Here is a 15,903-nt window from a genome sequence, read left to right as displayed (position 1 = left end):
CAAATAGTATAGAAAAATAAAATTAATATGTTTTTTCAACGAGAAAACATTAGCCATCTAAGGAATATTTATTCTTACTCCTGCATAATGGTATCTTCAACACAACATGATCAACGCAACATATTATCTGACAAAAAAATGGCACTATTATCATCTAGAAGTATAATAACGTGTCCGCGTATATTCACGTGGACAATTCTATTTAGCTGTTCGAGACTCGCTACGTCGTCGGCTACTTTTCAATGACGAAACTACGAATACCGATTTACTTCGAAATTTAAGTTGAAATACACCTTAATGAATTTGTTCGTCGCAAATGGCGTCGGTAACAAGGATTGTACACGATTTAAAAAAAAATTAATCACGCGAGAGCCACATACAATTTCTTTCTTTCTTCTTTTTTTAACTCCCGATTGCCGGACGTCCTATCATAAATAATAATAATAATAATAAATGCAGTAATGATAATAAATGGAATTTAAAATAACAACGACGCGTGGCAAATCGATGTCACGGTCCAATTATTCAATAATCGTAAAAAAGCGAATATTCACCACGAATTGTAAAGGCACCTGTAACACGTTATAGAAGTATAAACACTCGCCTCTTAACGCGCTCGTAAATATGTAAATTGTTATTATTTATTTATCATCGACGAAACAGCTCCTCAGGAGAATTCTATTAATTTATTCTCTCTTTCTCTCTCTCTCTCACCCCCTCCCCCCCCCCCTTCTCTCTGTCTCTCGCGGAAATCATTACCGGCGCCAATCGCTATATGTACAATATATATACTATATTTATAATATATATATATATATATATAATAAAAAATGTAAATAACGCCTCGCGTCTTGCGATTACTTTCAACGGAGAATATTTAACAAATGGTGCTCTTTTTTAATTTTGGAAGCTCCTTTGGATTACACATTGGTTTTGTATCTGTAACCTTGCTCGACGCCCGTCTAGCAGTCCGTTCCACGGTTGCTGGACAGATTTCTCGTAAAGCATCTTGAAAATCACGAAATCTATCAAATAAATTCTGTAAATAAATTCTCCCTTCTCGTGTGAGGGAGGATCACACCTTATAGTCCGATAGTCGCGCATATACTATTGCCTATATTAAAATAATTTCACATCTCTGTCTAGCCTTTGTACTCTTAAATTTTTTGTTCTTTATCAATTTCTTTCAAAACAATTTCCTTCCTTTTTCGACATCGGCTACATACACATATGTACGTATGTATACATATTTATACACATCGGAACCACGCTATAAATAACGTTAAACCAAATTTTCAGGCGGACAAATGGCAATATTAAGCTGCCCTCTTAACCATTGACCTTTGAAACCATCGGACTTGCAATCGATAAAAGCTTCAAACTTAACGATCACCCGTAATTTGTTCACCTAAAAAATTGATTCGAAGCTATCTCGCATGCCGTTCGAGCGAGGGAAGATTTCATTAACGCCTTCACGATCAACGAAAGCCAGCATCGATCGAATCTTCGACCTTAGACGGCCGTAGTCGCGTACACGGAAGTGGAGACGGCGCCATTTGTGGTGGACGCCGCGTCCTCCTTTTGTCAGCAATGCGTGGTCGCTGCAGCACTTTGGCGAAGAAGCGCCGAAGAGATTTCGTTACTCTCCAACCACCTGGCGACTTCTGGTGGCATTTGAGGTCTCACGTTGTGTATCTGTAAATTTAAACTTTACGTTAACCATCGATTTTACCATTTTATTAATTACACGTTCATAAATTATTCATTTCCATCTTTCACTCACCTTTCACAGATACAGACCTATATTATAATCACAAATTTTTCATCTCGTTCAAATGACGCGAATATTTTTACCTGTGGTGCACCCGCCTCTACGTTTTGCTTCACGCCCCGTTCCATTAGAGTACTGATGATAGTCTCGGCGTTACAATCCAAAAGTTTTTGCCTGCATATAGCGATAGCCCTGACGAATTCATCGCTGGTCGTAATGAATCGATGCTCCATGAATATGGATTTTTCATCCCAATATATAATCTGTAAAAGGTAACGAGTTCTTTAGTAATATTTTACTTGCGCGTGGAAAAGTATCAATAGATTTTACCATTTTCACAATACGAGATAAATACAACTATGTACTAAGAGAGAGAGAGAGTACACGAGGAACAATTCTGTGATTCTAAAACATCGGCGAGAAGAGAAGAAAAGAGTCAACAAATTAATTTCCGTTATGGTCTTATCGGTTTTCCTGCAGTTATCGGGAACAAACGGCCGTGATTCTCTTTACAAAAGAATCGTGAAAATTTTTTATACGGATTCCGGTGACGATCGGTCAAAGTACAACGAACGAACGTGAATCCATAATACGATTTCACGTGGCCGGACTCGCATACCTTAGAAGTTATTTTGAAGATGGTGAAAGGTTTCAGGAAACGACGATAACGTATCGTTGCCGCTCCTTGCACGACGCCCGACCCTTGCGAGCATATCTCGCGATACAGGTTCGTCCTTTCGTAAAAATCCGCCCTGGCGAAATCGAGCTCGCGAAGGTATCTCGCGTTGTTCATGTGGGAGAGCAATGGATCCACGTCCGTCGTGGTGCAGATACCTGTGAGCGAAAAATAAATATTAATTTTCACGGCCGTGAAAAAATAATGAAATTAAATAAACGTTGACATCTCGTCCTTTCTCGTTCTACACCATTGTAAATATTTAAAAAATAGCATATCAAACAGAAATTGACGATAATCGATGATTGACGATAATCAAGGAACATTTGTATTATGCAAAAATTTTAATAAATGCTTTTATGATTGAACGTTAAGTGGAAAGAAACCAAATAGACAGGATGAATAAAAAATGTAGGAAATATTACTTTTATGTATCCAATATGTATCCATTGGTAAGAAAGAAAAAAAAAATTGAAATAAATGTAAGCAGTTTCCTCGTCCAAGGACTGATAAATAAAAGATCAGTTCTGGATACCGAGCATACTAAGTGTCTCTATCGAGGAATTACTTATTCCTCGTTGATGTTCCGTGTCATGTAAGCCGTGACAATGATTATGTCTTTTCGTATGAGAAATTTCTAAGAATCGGACCACCGTGCCGGGTTTATCGAAGGATAAGGGATCGCATCGAAATATGTCTAAGCATCGTTTATATTTTGACGGGACGGTCCCCGTAGTATTTTCGTATAGAATTTCACAGCACCGCGGTACACAATCAATACGAGGACGGATTTGTTACGAGCAACCGACCTGCCAACTGATCGCGCATGGTAGGTCAAGGTTTACGCGAATGAGCTCGAGATTAGTCAGTAAATTGTAAGGATTCTGGGCTTACGTAGCTGACAGCACAGTTGCATACAATGCATTTTCATGGGATCTTTTTTTTTTTTTTTTTTACGTTACGCGCTACGATACTACATAATTCTAGCTTCGACGACGAGACGGTATTGGAGACTGTACGTTAATTTTAACGTGTTCGCAATAATTAATGTGATTGTCTAATCCCTTGCAGGGTTAAGCAACCAACGTACCGTATACAGTGGTCTCGTCGAGGATGCGAACTCTCTTCTTGCAGAAACGCGCGAAGAACACGATGAAGAACATGCGAAGGAAATAATGAACCTCTATCACCCCGTAGAGCAACACGATAGCTCCGAACACACCGGTCAATACCCAGCAGGCTATCATCCTGATCAATCTCGTATTCCGTCCGTTCTTGGATTGAATCGGGAACAAGATCCCCGCGTGGTCAGACTTTGGAAATTCTCCACCGTTGCAAAGCCACACCCCGCTTTATCGATTCGTCGGTCGAGACGTACGGTGTTTCCTCGTTCGCTTCTCGTGGAAGGGAAGTCAGGTTGCACAATTAGCATGACAAAGGATAGCAGGTGGACCGACGTCGCATGGCGAGCAGTCCCATTACGAGACGCATCGGCACATATCCCGATCAAAGCGTCAAACCGTTTCCTTCCTTTTCTTTTCCCTCTTCTTCTTATTCCTCTTTTTTTTTCTTTATACGCACGAAATACCTAAAACGTGATAAAAAGATAAAAGTTATCGGGGAAGAGATTAATTGAAAGTATTCGTCGGTCGAAACAATCTTTTTCGTCGAATTTGTTCCACGCGGGAGATTCTACTCGAGAGCGAGACGTTTTTGCAACACCACGTTGTAGAACAAACGCTCGATAGCGAGGCAACGCTGGACTGCTAACTCTTTCCCAGGCAACGATCAGTCTGTGGAAAAATTTGCACTCAGAGAGACGAACAAAAGTTATTTCTGAAAACTATACACACACTGAGTAAATATTAGGATAATACGCGTTCGTTGTAATTGCGCGGTATGCGTTGTGCTAACCGATACATCGGGATCGTTCGTAAAATAAACTGCACATCAAAAATAGGCATCGATGAAACGTGTTGCAATGTTGCTGATCGCTATAAGCGACAAGTCGAAAGATGACAACTGAGCAAGAACAAGCGGCGACGCGATTTGGCAAACGGCAACACCGTGGCGTAACTTTTTCAACGTTGAGTTTCTGGGGGAGAACGATACCGTTTACGAAAGCGTTTAAATCTTCCGTAGCGAAAGCTACTTTCGATACTTTCCCGCTCCGTCCAATTACGAGGCAAAGCACGTTTTCCTTTGACGAGCGTTCCTTCGAAAAAACAAGCTCAAAAATTCGTCGACGTCGCCGTCTATCTTTCAAAATAGCGAACTTCTACCCTCAAACGGCACGCATCCCTTTCCATCGCGCTGGATTATCGTTATTCGTTTCGCGCGGCAAAGATAAAACTGTTGTCGACTGGTAACTGGTTGCGATAATCGATGATTGCAGCTACCTGGTGGGTGTCCGTCAGGTTGAAATATCGAGGATGCGCGACGTCCTGTGACTGACTATACGCGACACATGAATCCGCACATGCTTATCTACTTACACGCGCACACGCGAGGAGCACACGTAGACGGAGCAGAATTAACGGCAAGAAGTATGCGTTCGTGTCGACATCTCAGAAACTGCTGATCAACCGCGTTCCCCGGTTTCGATGTCGTGGTGAGCGTTGAAGGCGTCGGAACGTCCCTTTCCGAAGTCGCATCTGCGCCGAGGATTTCCAACCACGAAGCCTAGTGTTCCTCCTAGTGGGAGGCGAAACCTTGCTGCGCGTTGACGTCAAAATCCTTGCCGCCTTTTTTAATGGGGGAATCGAACTATGGTCGTGCGTTGCATACATGTTTGCGCTTTACAATTGTCGTAAAAAAATAGAATTGAAAATGATATAATCGACCGGTTTGGTCACATTCTTCTTTTTTCTTATACCGAGAATCCGGTGTATAATTCAATACTAAATGAATTTTTTTTTTCTCAATACACACTTTTTTTTTAAATTACGTTACGACATCGGAGATTAAAAGAGTGATTCGATTAATTTTGAATGAAGAGTGAAAAAAGAAGTGATATAATAAAAAATCGAGAAATGTAGTAACCTTGAACTTTACGAGATTTATGATGTTCATTGATCCATGAAAGGGAAAGAATCTCTTTATAGTATCTGTATTGCTTGTATAGAAGATTCAAATATATGTAAAAAAAAAAAAGTCGATTTCCTCAATAATTATTAATATCGTTGGTATAAAATGTTAAAAAAGGAAATCACGATTTATCAGCATTTATAGAACATTATTTTTTTTAGCGCAAATTGTTGCATCATTGTTTTCCATCACAACTTTGGATCCTCTTTTACAGGAATATTTTTATTTCTATCTTTAGAAATTTAGAATTGAAATTTCGTTTGAACATCATTATTAAAATAGACGTACGTATTTTTTATACATTTATATAATAATAAACTAATTAATTATTGACAATTATTAATAAATATTACCATATTCATTGACGTAATATAATATAAAAAAATATATATATATACATATAATACAAATAATCTTTTGTACAAGATCACATTTTATAATATCTTCTTTCATAAAAAAAAAACAAAGTACGATTTTATCTTTATCGTCGAAAATTTTTTCTCGTTATTACTTTTCGTCTTTTTTTTTTTAAAGAGTATAAAAATTCTTTTACTTCGTTCGCATTACGTGAATTTAGTTTACGAAATTTAACGTACGCTTTGTGTAATTGGTACGGAGGAGAAGAGCAAGTGAAGCTTCGTCAAACGTTATTTGAAGGCGGGACATGCACGAACAATACTATGTTACATCAAAAAGGAGCTGGTCAGAAAACGCTTTCCTGCTGATGTTTTATGGAAAACACGTGATCCGCGAACGAGCAACCACGAAATCGGCACGAATCACGATCGAATCAATAAATAAGTCACGTACAACGTGGGAATTGCAGACGTCGTAAAATTTCTATTAGCCTACCGGAAGTTTTACCGAACAATTACATTCTACTTTTAGCTTATGTCCTTAAAGACAATAATTGCTTTTTTTCTACATGTTATGCGGAAAAACAATTATTATCGCATTTAATTTATTATATATAATTTATTATCATAAAAAAAATTATTTGTACATTATTGCTTGAAACTCTGCTTTAAAAATATAGAAGACAAATATAAAACAATATAGAATCAATAAATAAAAATATTCGTACTATATCTCTCTCGAGATTCAGCAATTTTTATTATTATTATTATTTATTATTCGGTAGAAAAAAATTCCATAACGAAAGGCGAATCATTTCTTTCATATCGAGTTAATGGCAGATCATATGGAATAGGAAAAACTGGAACACCAGGTTCTTCTTCCTTTATGGGAAACGTTGATGATCCAGTCTATAAATAATGTATGTTTGGAACATCTTTGTCCGTGTATAATATATATAAAATGTATAACAAAATTTTTACATACAATAAAGCTTGGAATAAATACAACACCTCCTTCGTAATTCATAATATAATGAGAATTTTTTCCAACCGTCCCCCATGCTGCTTTACTTAAATTAGCACTAGTGAGGACAAACCAAGGTATTCTTTTCAAATCAGGTGAGATTCTTGTATAAGTTTTTATATGAGGCATTGCTTTATCTCTACCAGTTTGTTTGGCTTTCCACTGACTGAAAAAATTGTTAAATATAAACACATCAAATCAGTGATGTAAATAAACATTAAAAACTTACTACATATATGATTCTATCCATTTTTGTTTTGAATGTGTTTGAAGACTGTACGGTAGACAACAAGATCCAGCTCGACAATCAAAACTTTGTTTATAATTGTTTAAAGACGGATAAATGAAGTGGAAATTCGGATGACTTTTTAAACCTACTGGATTTTCTTTCGACATCGAGGACGTAATTTCTTTCTGAAGCCAACTCTCGTAATTAGGACCTAAGCTACCGATACTCGAACTCTGAGCAACTAATGTCCATTGGGGCGCATCAGGCGGTAATTTAGCGTGTTTGGAAAGAATGGAACCTAATTTTCTATGTCCCCAAGAATCATATTCCATATCCGTGTGTCTCCCCGGAACAGAAGCCAAAAAAAATACGTTTACCGAAGAAAAATCTGCTCTTCTTACGGCACAAGTCCATTCTGTTATACCTGGCTGCCTATATCTATTCAAATAGCGTTCTAAATCCTTCTTGAAACCCGTCGGTGATTCTCCTTCACTGGAATTTGCAGATTCTGACAATGGTGGAAGATGCGGTGATATCCAAACTCTAGTCAACAAAATTGAAGCGATCATTTATTCATTAAGACTCTCTCCTCTTTAAAACAAATGCAAAAAATAAATTTATTTGACAGACCCTTGTGTTCTATTCTCCCAATCGTCCATGTATAAATTCGCGGTAGATACCACGACTCGTATCCCGTCATTTTTATATTTTAAAATCATAATTTTCGTATGATGGCAACCAAATTTTGTTGGCATATCTACGTAGAACATGGTAACATTTGAACCCACTGGTCCTGTATCTACTCTTTCTCCGAGTAAAATGGACATGTTTGTGTTTTGTTCAGCCAACATATATTGAACATGTAACCATCCAATATCAACCATAAAATTAATATGGAGGCTGTTTACTATTTCTCCTAAACTAATATCTAGAATTTCAGGAAGCGTTATAGAAAATGGTTGATCGTACGTTTCTTTTGATCTATTAACTGTTGAAAAAAATATATGATACGGTGCTGAACAAGCATATTTCATGGCAAAATTTCCTGGTTCAACCAAAGATGACAAACACGTTTCATATCCATGCTTCTTCATCAATTTAATTGCTTTCTCTCTTGTATGTTTGCACGATTGAAATGTTTTTACCAAAGATGAGTCTCTTGATTGCTCTTGACTATTTTTAGAATCATATTTTTCATCTGTTTCAGCATGTTTGCTATGACTCGATTTTGATTTCTTGTTATGCCTTTCATTATCTTGAAAATCACTATTATCTCTCTTTTTTTCTTGAGAACAATTCTTCTCTATGCTTTCTTCCATTATTTTAAGACTATCTAAATCCTCTTTCATTTTAGAAACTTTATACTGATCCTTATTTTTTGTTTCATTAGAAGCTTTAAAAAGCGCTTCTGCTACTTCATCCATATCTTTCAATTTATTTTCTCTTCTTTGGAGCATCATTTGCTTATGTTTCTCTACTTTATCTTTTAAATCTTGACTATTCTTAGTACTATTTTCATTTTTCATTTTTATGCTGATATTACTTACTTTAGAATTTAATTCTTTGATCGAAGAACCATTTCTTGCTTTTTCTCTTCTTAATATTATTTGTAAAATCTTCAATTGATCCAACAAGAGAGATCGATCAGAACATTCAAAATCAAGTTTTTCAGGTACTCGTATTTCACCTTCTAATTGTTTTATTACAATTGTTTCTACTGAAATGTAATATATAATGTTTTTTATCACGATTGAACTTGGCTTATTAAATGCTCATCGGCACATTGACTAATCGGATAAATTAAAAACAATAGTACGTACAATGTGGATGTGACATTTCATTAAAATGAATCGGATTTCTTCGATAGCATTTTTCCATATAAGGACACGGTTTCTTTTCTGGAACTTGCATAAAATAACATAACTTTAAATTGTGAAAGATTAAATTTTAACCTTAAAATTAATCGCATTTTTTTACCATTATTAATACAAAGACTTGTTGCCATTCTATACTTTTATTTAATTCATAAAGAACGTGTTACTATAATAAATAATATTAGATTTAAGATTTTATATGAATTAATTACACGTAATACTGTTAAAATTTATTCCGAATTCTACGAATTATTCTTTCAAATAGCTGACAAAGACGACTAGATGGTGCTGCAATCGATGTGGCGCAAGTGTAGTTCAAATTGAAATTAGTCTTGATCTAAACTTCTCGAGAGTAGTGCGTCTGAAAAATCGTTTTGATGAAATAATATGGAAAATAATGTGAATTAATATAAAGTGTTGTTATTACAATTCATTGCAGTACATTTATTTGTTCGTGTCAAGTTGGAATAATATAAATACGTAACATTATGCGTTCAATTTTTAGTGATTATATATTTCTCAAGTTTTTATGAGCGTCAAATTTATTAATCAAAATGGCGGGAACACGTTCAACACAGTTTTTCGTTTCGTCTAATCAATCATCGACCAAATCTGAGATATTTTTAACATCGAACAATCGAAAATCAAGAAACGAAACAGGTAAGTCGATAAATTTAATTAAATTTAAGCACGATATAAGATGATAAAAAAGAATCGAAATTCGAATGATTTACTCCGATGTCGTTTTAAGAATCTTAAATACGAGATATTAGAACGAACGTCTCTCGGTAAAAGAATCGAGGAAAAATAAATCGTGAGAGAGAACGATATGGCCTCTCACGGGGAAAGGATTAAGAGCGTCTCGACGCGTAACAACGCGTCCTTAACCGATCTGGTATCGAGCACTAGAGTTAAATTTCAACGAGCAAACTTACCGACCGCATCTTGGCGCACTTGATGCTCCGCGAGCGCCACTTGGAAGAGAATTGTGTCGATGCATTTCCATTTTTGCAAGAACAATTAGCGGCCGTGGAAAGAATCGCGAAGCGGATTTAAAAATTGGTTCGCTTAATATGCATGCGCATAATTTATAGGAACAGCCACCGGTATTGAACTGATTAAATTAAAGCCATATCAGTGGGATAGAATGTTTTCGACCGTCATTCAAGGATGAGGTTGTCCAGGGAAAGAGATTAAAAAAATACATTTAACAAATTTGCATGATTTAATTAAAAAAATCGCGAAAATGGATATTTTGCGAATAGACTACTAGATGAAACAGATCGAATTTTTTCGACGGGAGTTAATCTTCTTCGTCAAGTGTTCATTGATATAAAGATTAATTCTTCCCTCGTTCATAAACGTAAAATTACTTATACTCTTTATCAAAGTGATTAATTCTTTCGTTTCGAATAATATATATTCTCTTTATAACGTTAAACCGAACAAATGAAACGAAAAAACTTTTTCAAATACTTTGGCAATTATTATGAAATTAAAGGAGATTAGCTTCTTTATTCATTATTAATTTTGGAAACGCTTACAATGATCGAATAAAGATTAATCCAAATATAGCGTTAGTATTCATATCTAAACATTTACACGATTTCTGCTAGAACATTTACACGTCCAGTAACAAATGAGACACTTTATTTTTATCGGCTGCTTGCATTTTTCATCTTTCGCAGCATCGATTCTCGTTATCCCGCGAAAATCTTATTCTCGTTATTCATTTTATTCTCAACACTGTCTGTTCATTTTGCTCGACGAGAACGACGCGGATAGAATTAACGAGAAAACGAAAGGGGCACAAGCTTATTCAGGGGATTGCCGACTTTTTGGACAGAGCGAAGAAAAAGGCGGCAGGGGTGGAGAAAATTGAATTACCATTGATTCACCTTCGAAACTTGTTCTTCGTGATTCCCATCGATGCGACAAATTGAACATTTTAACTCATCAAATATTCGAGCCCCGTGCATAGTTAAACGACATACGTAAACATCGTGATTTTCACGTTATAAACCTTCCTTGATCGTTTAACGATAAAACTTAAACAGCATTTAAGTAAGATTATTACCCGTTAGAGGATATATTCTCATAGGGAGACGTACACACATACACGAACGGCACGATGGGAAACGAGGGCGCCATAATCCTTATCACCGGTCGTTCCACGTTCCCGCGTGCCGTTTCGCATCGTATTCTAATTCGTTGGTCGGGAACGGGACGATTAAGAAAACGACGCGCGGGATTTTCTCGTTTGATATCGAGGATTAAGAACTAAGAGTCGAAACTATCTCTCGCGTATAGAGAGAGTGCGTATATACGGAATAAATAATAACATCAGCGCGTCGAAATGTCACGCGGTGGAAGGTGGAAGGCGGACAACGGAACGACCGAAAAGTGGTCAGGCTTGCAGGATGCGAGGAGAAGGGGTGGGAGAGATGCCGTGCGTCGAGACGCCTCGATCCGCTCAGTCACCGCCCAGACCGCGCCGCGAGCGATCCATCCGCCGTGGCTTTCGCGTGTTTACACCGGTTCTCGTGTGTCTGTGACTCTCGTCTTCCGCAGTTATCGGCCAGACTTTCGTCTCGCTCGGATGCCCGCTGTTCGATAAACTTTGCCGGTGGCGTTTCGCGCGTACACGTGCACGCGCACTTTTTCTCCGCCTTTTTCATTCAAAGATTGGGTCAGTTGGTACCGCGTCGATCCAGACTTGGCCGCGTGCAGTGATCTCTCGAACGGTGATATCGATCACGTGAACCGCAGTGTAGTGGTGGGTTGGTGGCGTGGTGGAGTCGGTCGGGGAGTTCGCACATCCTGTGGAAAGCGGTTTCCTCTGGAGGCGGTCAGAAGGCAATCAAGATTCATCGCCGCCCGGAAATGCGAGAAAGTCAAGGTCGTTTTATTTACACCGTTACGTACCGCCGATCCCTCGTCAACGGCAGGTTTCGCGCCAGCCACGAAACGGAAGTCTCGTGAATCAGCCTTTATTTTGGATCGTCGTGTCTTGTGCGCCGTTTAATCTTTCTTCTGTTGTTTACGCGCCCTTTCGCCGGCCACTTCTCACGGTCTTCTCTTCGCGAAAAGCGATAATCGTTTTTTTTCTTCTTCTCCTTCTTCTTTTAAAAGAAGCTGTTTCGTTTTCGGAGGATACAAGCAGGAGAAAGAAGTTGAATGGGAATAAGATCGAGAGTAAGATCGACATCGGGGGACGGGAATTCGAATCAAATTATAACCTAACACGGTGAGAATCCTTCTCTTAACCTCGGCGTTTCTCTCTCTCTCTCTCTCTCTCTCACTTTCAGTCTCTCGCTTCATTCAAAATAAAAAAAAATCCTTTCATATTCCGCATATACGACTAATTGCTTTCAATTTTTAAAAGCTTCCCCTCGAAATTGGTGGTCGGTTTTGTTTATAAAACGGAGGAGCCAGAACGAAAGGAACTAAAATTTAAACTCGTTAAGTTGTAATGAAAAGAGCGCGGATTTTCGCAACGTGCGAATAATATATTTCTCTCATCCTCAAAGAATCCGCGTCTGATCGAACCTCGTCCTCGATCGATCGTCAATAATTTTTACACGAATGATCCCGCGACGTCTATTCCCCAAACTTTCCTCTTTCGTTTTCCAAACAAATCGTTTTATAATATATCGTTCGCAACTTCGAAAAACTTTGTCACCCGCAAGTCTCGTTCAAATCTTCGTCCATTCGAGGGAAAATTTGACGCGAGGGAAAAATACGAAAAGGGAGAGTGAACGGTAATCGTAAGTTAACAATTAAAAAGTTAACTATTGAAATAGAAGAATAGCTTTAATTAATTTCGAGTATTTGACGAGTCGATATTTCGCAAAGCGATTTCGAAATACGATGGAAATTCTATCGAACCGTATATATATATATATTTGTGTGTGTGTGTGTGTATATCTATAAAAAGCGAAATGATTAATCACAGTAATAAAAAAAAAACGAAACGATTTCAAATATTCGGTGAATATCGAACACTACACGAATTGTATTTCATCGTTGTTTATATCGAAGATTATCGAGATACGATCGAAAGAAAATCGCGTGCATAGAAAAATAAACGCGTGCGGTTTCGGTGAATGAAATATTCGGTGTGAAGTCGAGGGTACTCGGCCGAATAAAAATATTAAATTTCGCTGTTGTGCCGCTCGACGAAAGCCATCCCCTCTCCCTCCCCTCCCCTTCCCTCGATAATTTGTAATTTAACGACGCATAAGCGTCTAGATTTAAAACCATTCGGGATATCGTGCCACCTATTAATATGGATTAACCGGTATTAGAACAACGTTAAACCGTTAATCGCTCTAATAAATCAGAAATCGAATATCTCGTGCAATCTCTGATTCATCGAGGATAGATTATTTTCCACTTTATTCTTACCATTATTTCATCTGGATATACGAAGAAATATTTCCACGTGTGATTTATCGCTACTTCCTTACGACTTACCGATTAGAAAAATCGCTTTTTCCTCGCCTCGAATTCACGCGATTGTTTATCAAAGTTTCTATTCATATCTCGTTCTAGAAAGAAAATGAAATTTGCGCTCGTTTCTTTTTTTTCCCCCGTTTCTTTCGCGAAGAAAGTTCGTTAACCGATATATCGGGAAGAAAAAAGAAGTATCACTTAGAGGGGAAGTCTTTGAAGTGGATTTCAGCACAGAGATGTAAAGTGCTTTCTTTCTTGAAAAGTTCCAGCTCGAAAGTGGTCACGAAAGAGAAACGAGGGGGGAAGAGAGAGAGAGAGAGAGAAAACGAGTTTACGAGAGAGACACTCGAGTGTTCATTCAATGCTCTAAACGGGACATTCGATGATTTCATGAATAATAAACCGTTAACGACAATTAATTTTTGCATAGCCAACCGATAATTCTTCAGACAGCTGGAGAACGCTGGCATTGAACCGGAAAAATCTTCTCGAGTGGCTCTCATTCTTAACCGGCAAATAACAAAGATCTCTGAATGTTTCTTCTCCTCGATGCTCGTGTATTCGAAATAAAATTTTACTTAACGGTAATCCCGATTAAAGAATTGAAGAGGAAGAGAGAGTGAAAGAGGGAAAGACGAATATTGTCGTTACATTGCCGCGAGAGGGAATTCAAAAGGGTTGAAATACGAATTGTTTCGCAGGGCAGTAAATACGGGATTAAAATGCTCTGCGAATAGTTATCGTTATTGTATGAGATGAAATTCAAGAGAATTGAGAATCGCCGTGTAGAAGGAAGGAACTTTATCTTGAAAAATTAAAAATTGCAAAGTTGAAGAGGGAGTGAACGGTTACATTGTCGCGGGAAATTCAAATTCAAAAGGGTTGAAATATGAATTGTTTCGCAGGGATTAAAATGCTCTGCGAATATCGTTATATGGGGTCGAGATGAAATTGAAAAGAATTGAGAGATGAATCGTCGAGTAGAAAGGAGGAATAAATTTTGTCTTGAAAAATTAAAAATTGCAAAGACGAAGACGAAGTGAACGGTTACATGGTCGCGAGAGGAAATTCGAAAGGATTGAATAGTTATCCTTAAATTGACGAAACTGTTTTCTAGAGAAAGGGGTTGAATTTTGTTCTTATTAAAAAATTAAAAATCGAAAAGTTGAAGAGCGATTGTTGTTATGTTTTATCTTGAGAAGAAATTTAAAAGGGAAATTGAAAAATGAATCGTTTTCTAAAATTGAAGGGGGTTGAATTTTTGAAAAATTTAAAATTGAAAAATTAAACAGCGAACAGTTATAGTGATACATTGGCGCGAAACGAGATTTCCAAAGGAATTGAAAAATGGATTGTTCCGTGGAACGGAGAAAGGGGTTGAACTCTTTGTTTTCGAAATACGTTTTGAAATATCGCTCGGTTAAAAAGATTTACTTCTTCCTTTCCTCCGTTCCTTTCTTTTTTCTCATTTGTCAGAACTGACTGACAAAACTATTTTACTAGCGTATCTTTTCGATGGGCGACAACATGATTCTTCTCTTTATTAATTTTAAATCATGCGAAAGCGAAATCATGCTTCGTCTCTCTCTCTCGTTTTCAATTTTTCATCCCTCGTACTTGCGTATTGTCTTCCGTACACGAGGCAACAAACGGCGCGTGCACGGAGCCAGAGATGATCGATGCAACGATCAACGTAGAGCACTGATTACAAAAATGTTGCTTGTTTACATAATACTAGGATGCCGGCATGAATTATATTCGACCGTTTCCGCATCTTCTCTCTCTCTCTCTCCCTCCCCCCTCTTCACTTTCTGCCAAGAGAAAGAAATGTGAGCACGGTATTGCGCCATGTGGCAAATTGTTACGTAATCCACGAGGATTCATCCGTTCGCGATTCGAAAGAAAGAAGTTCATTCAAATTCAATTACGAAGTGACTTTGGATAGGATATATTTTCTTCGTTATTCCGGGAGATGTTTTTCGATCGAGAAATTTTGACCGTAAATCGTCGAACATTTTTTTGCACGTTTCGTTTGACAAAGTACCGGACGATAATCTAATTTCAAGCAAACGAATCGAAACGAATTCGTTCCCACTTTAGCACTCGCTTGCTGAGCTTAGATCCGGTTATTGCCATTTTTCATCTCTTAATCTCCTGGACGGATCTCTCGTCCATTGTCCGATAAACCGCGCCATGAATAAATTCATCTTGATAACAATTGTGATTGTGATTGTTTCATGCGAACAAATCAAGGATGCGCCTCGTTTGTTTCTCGAGCGAGCGTTAATTAATCTTATCCATCTCTTATCGGTTCTTTCTAATTGACTCTAAGAGGGTTCTACGTCTCTACTCGAATTCGAAGCGTTGTCAAGAGAGGAAATTCGAGATTGAAAGTTTTCTCAAGAAGTAGAGAATAGGATTGAAAAATAGA

At 37.7% G+C, this 15,903-nt stretch overlaps 3 protein-coding genes across 24 annotated transcripts in view; 1 reads left to right on the top strand and 2 right to left on the bottom strand.

Annotated features, from left to right (window-relative positions):
* Positions 1-49: 49 nt before the first annotated feature.
* On the bottom strand, positions 50-5,595 carry LOC108002781 (protein THEM6). Of its 9 annotated transcripts, none has more exons than XM_062071538.1 (5): positions 4,362-5,595; positions 3,538-4,290; positions 2,391-2,605; positions 1,855-2,034; positions 50-1,695 (listed from the first exon to the last, which is right to left on the bottom strand). In XM_062071538.1, exons 2-5 carry the CDS (start codon positions 3,692-3,694, stop codon positions 1,585-1,587), a joined length of 663 nt encoding a protein of 220 aa, XP_061927522.1. In that variant the 5' UTR covers positions 3,695-4,290; positions 4,362-5,595; the 3' UTR covers positions 50-1,584. The 9 variants fall into 9 exon arrangements, with proteins under 9 accessions (XP_061927522.1, XP_061927524.1, XP_016920129.1 ...); XM_062071540.1 differs by having other exon boundaries at positions 3,538-4,035; positions 4,730-5,595; XM_017064640.3 differs by having other exon boundaries at positions 3,538-4,035; positions 4,847-5,595.
* A 1,038-nt stretch (positions 5,596-6,633) lies between these two features.
* Positions 6,634-9,308, bottom strand: LOC108002776 (probable tyrosyl-DNA phosphodiesterase). Of its 3 annotated transcripts, XM_017064633.3 has the most exons (6): positions 9,121-9,308; positions 8,964-9,047; positions 7,774-8,860; positions 7,144-7,686; positions 6,876-7,080; positions 6,634-6,799 (listed from the first exon to the last, which is right to left on the bottom strand). In XM_017064633.3, exons 1-6 carry the CDS (start codon positions 9,146-9,148, stop codon positions 6,665-6,667), a joined length of 2,082 nt encoding a protein of 693 aa, XP_016920122.2. In that variant the 5' UTR covers positions 9,149-9,308; the 3' UTR covers positions 6,634-6,664. The 3 variants fall into 3 exon arrangements, with proteins under 3 accessions (XP_016920122.2, XP_061927452.1, XP_061927453.1); XM_062071468.1 differs by having other exon boundaries at positions 6,634-7,080; XM_062071469.1 differs by lacking the exon at positions 9,121-9,308 and having other exon boundaries at positions 6,634-7,080; positions 7,774-8,857; positions 8,964-9,053.
* Positions 9,309-9,374: 66 nt separating this feature from the next.
* The window catches only part of LOC108001544 (transient receptor potential-gamma protein), a 75,393-nt gene continuing 68,864 nt past the window's right edge, over positions 9,375-15,903 (top strand). For 4 of the 12 annotated variants that reach the window (XM_062071427.1, XM_062071424.1, XM_062071423.1 and 1 more), the window contains exon 1: positions 11,478-12,264. The gene's annotated coding sequence lies outside the window, so the exon portion shown is untranslated. Of the gene's footprint in view, positions 9,678-11,476; positions 12,265-15,903 lie in introns of those variants that run through there. The other 8 variants (XM_062071422.1, XM_062071421.1, XM_062071429.1 and 5 more) reach the window with 6 other exon arrangements.

Source organism: Apis cerana, linkage group LG2 (assembly GCF_029169275.1).
Source record: "Apis cerana isolate GH-2021 linkage group LG2, AcerK_1.0, whole genome shotgun sequence".
Taxonomy (NCBI): Eukaryota; Metazoa; Arthropoda; class Insecta; order Hymenoptera; family Apidae; genus Apis; species Apis cerana.
Note: the sequence above shows the minus strand (reverse complement) of the source record. Positions and strands in the feature narration are given on the sequence as shown.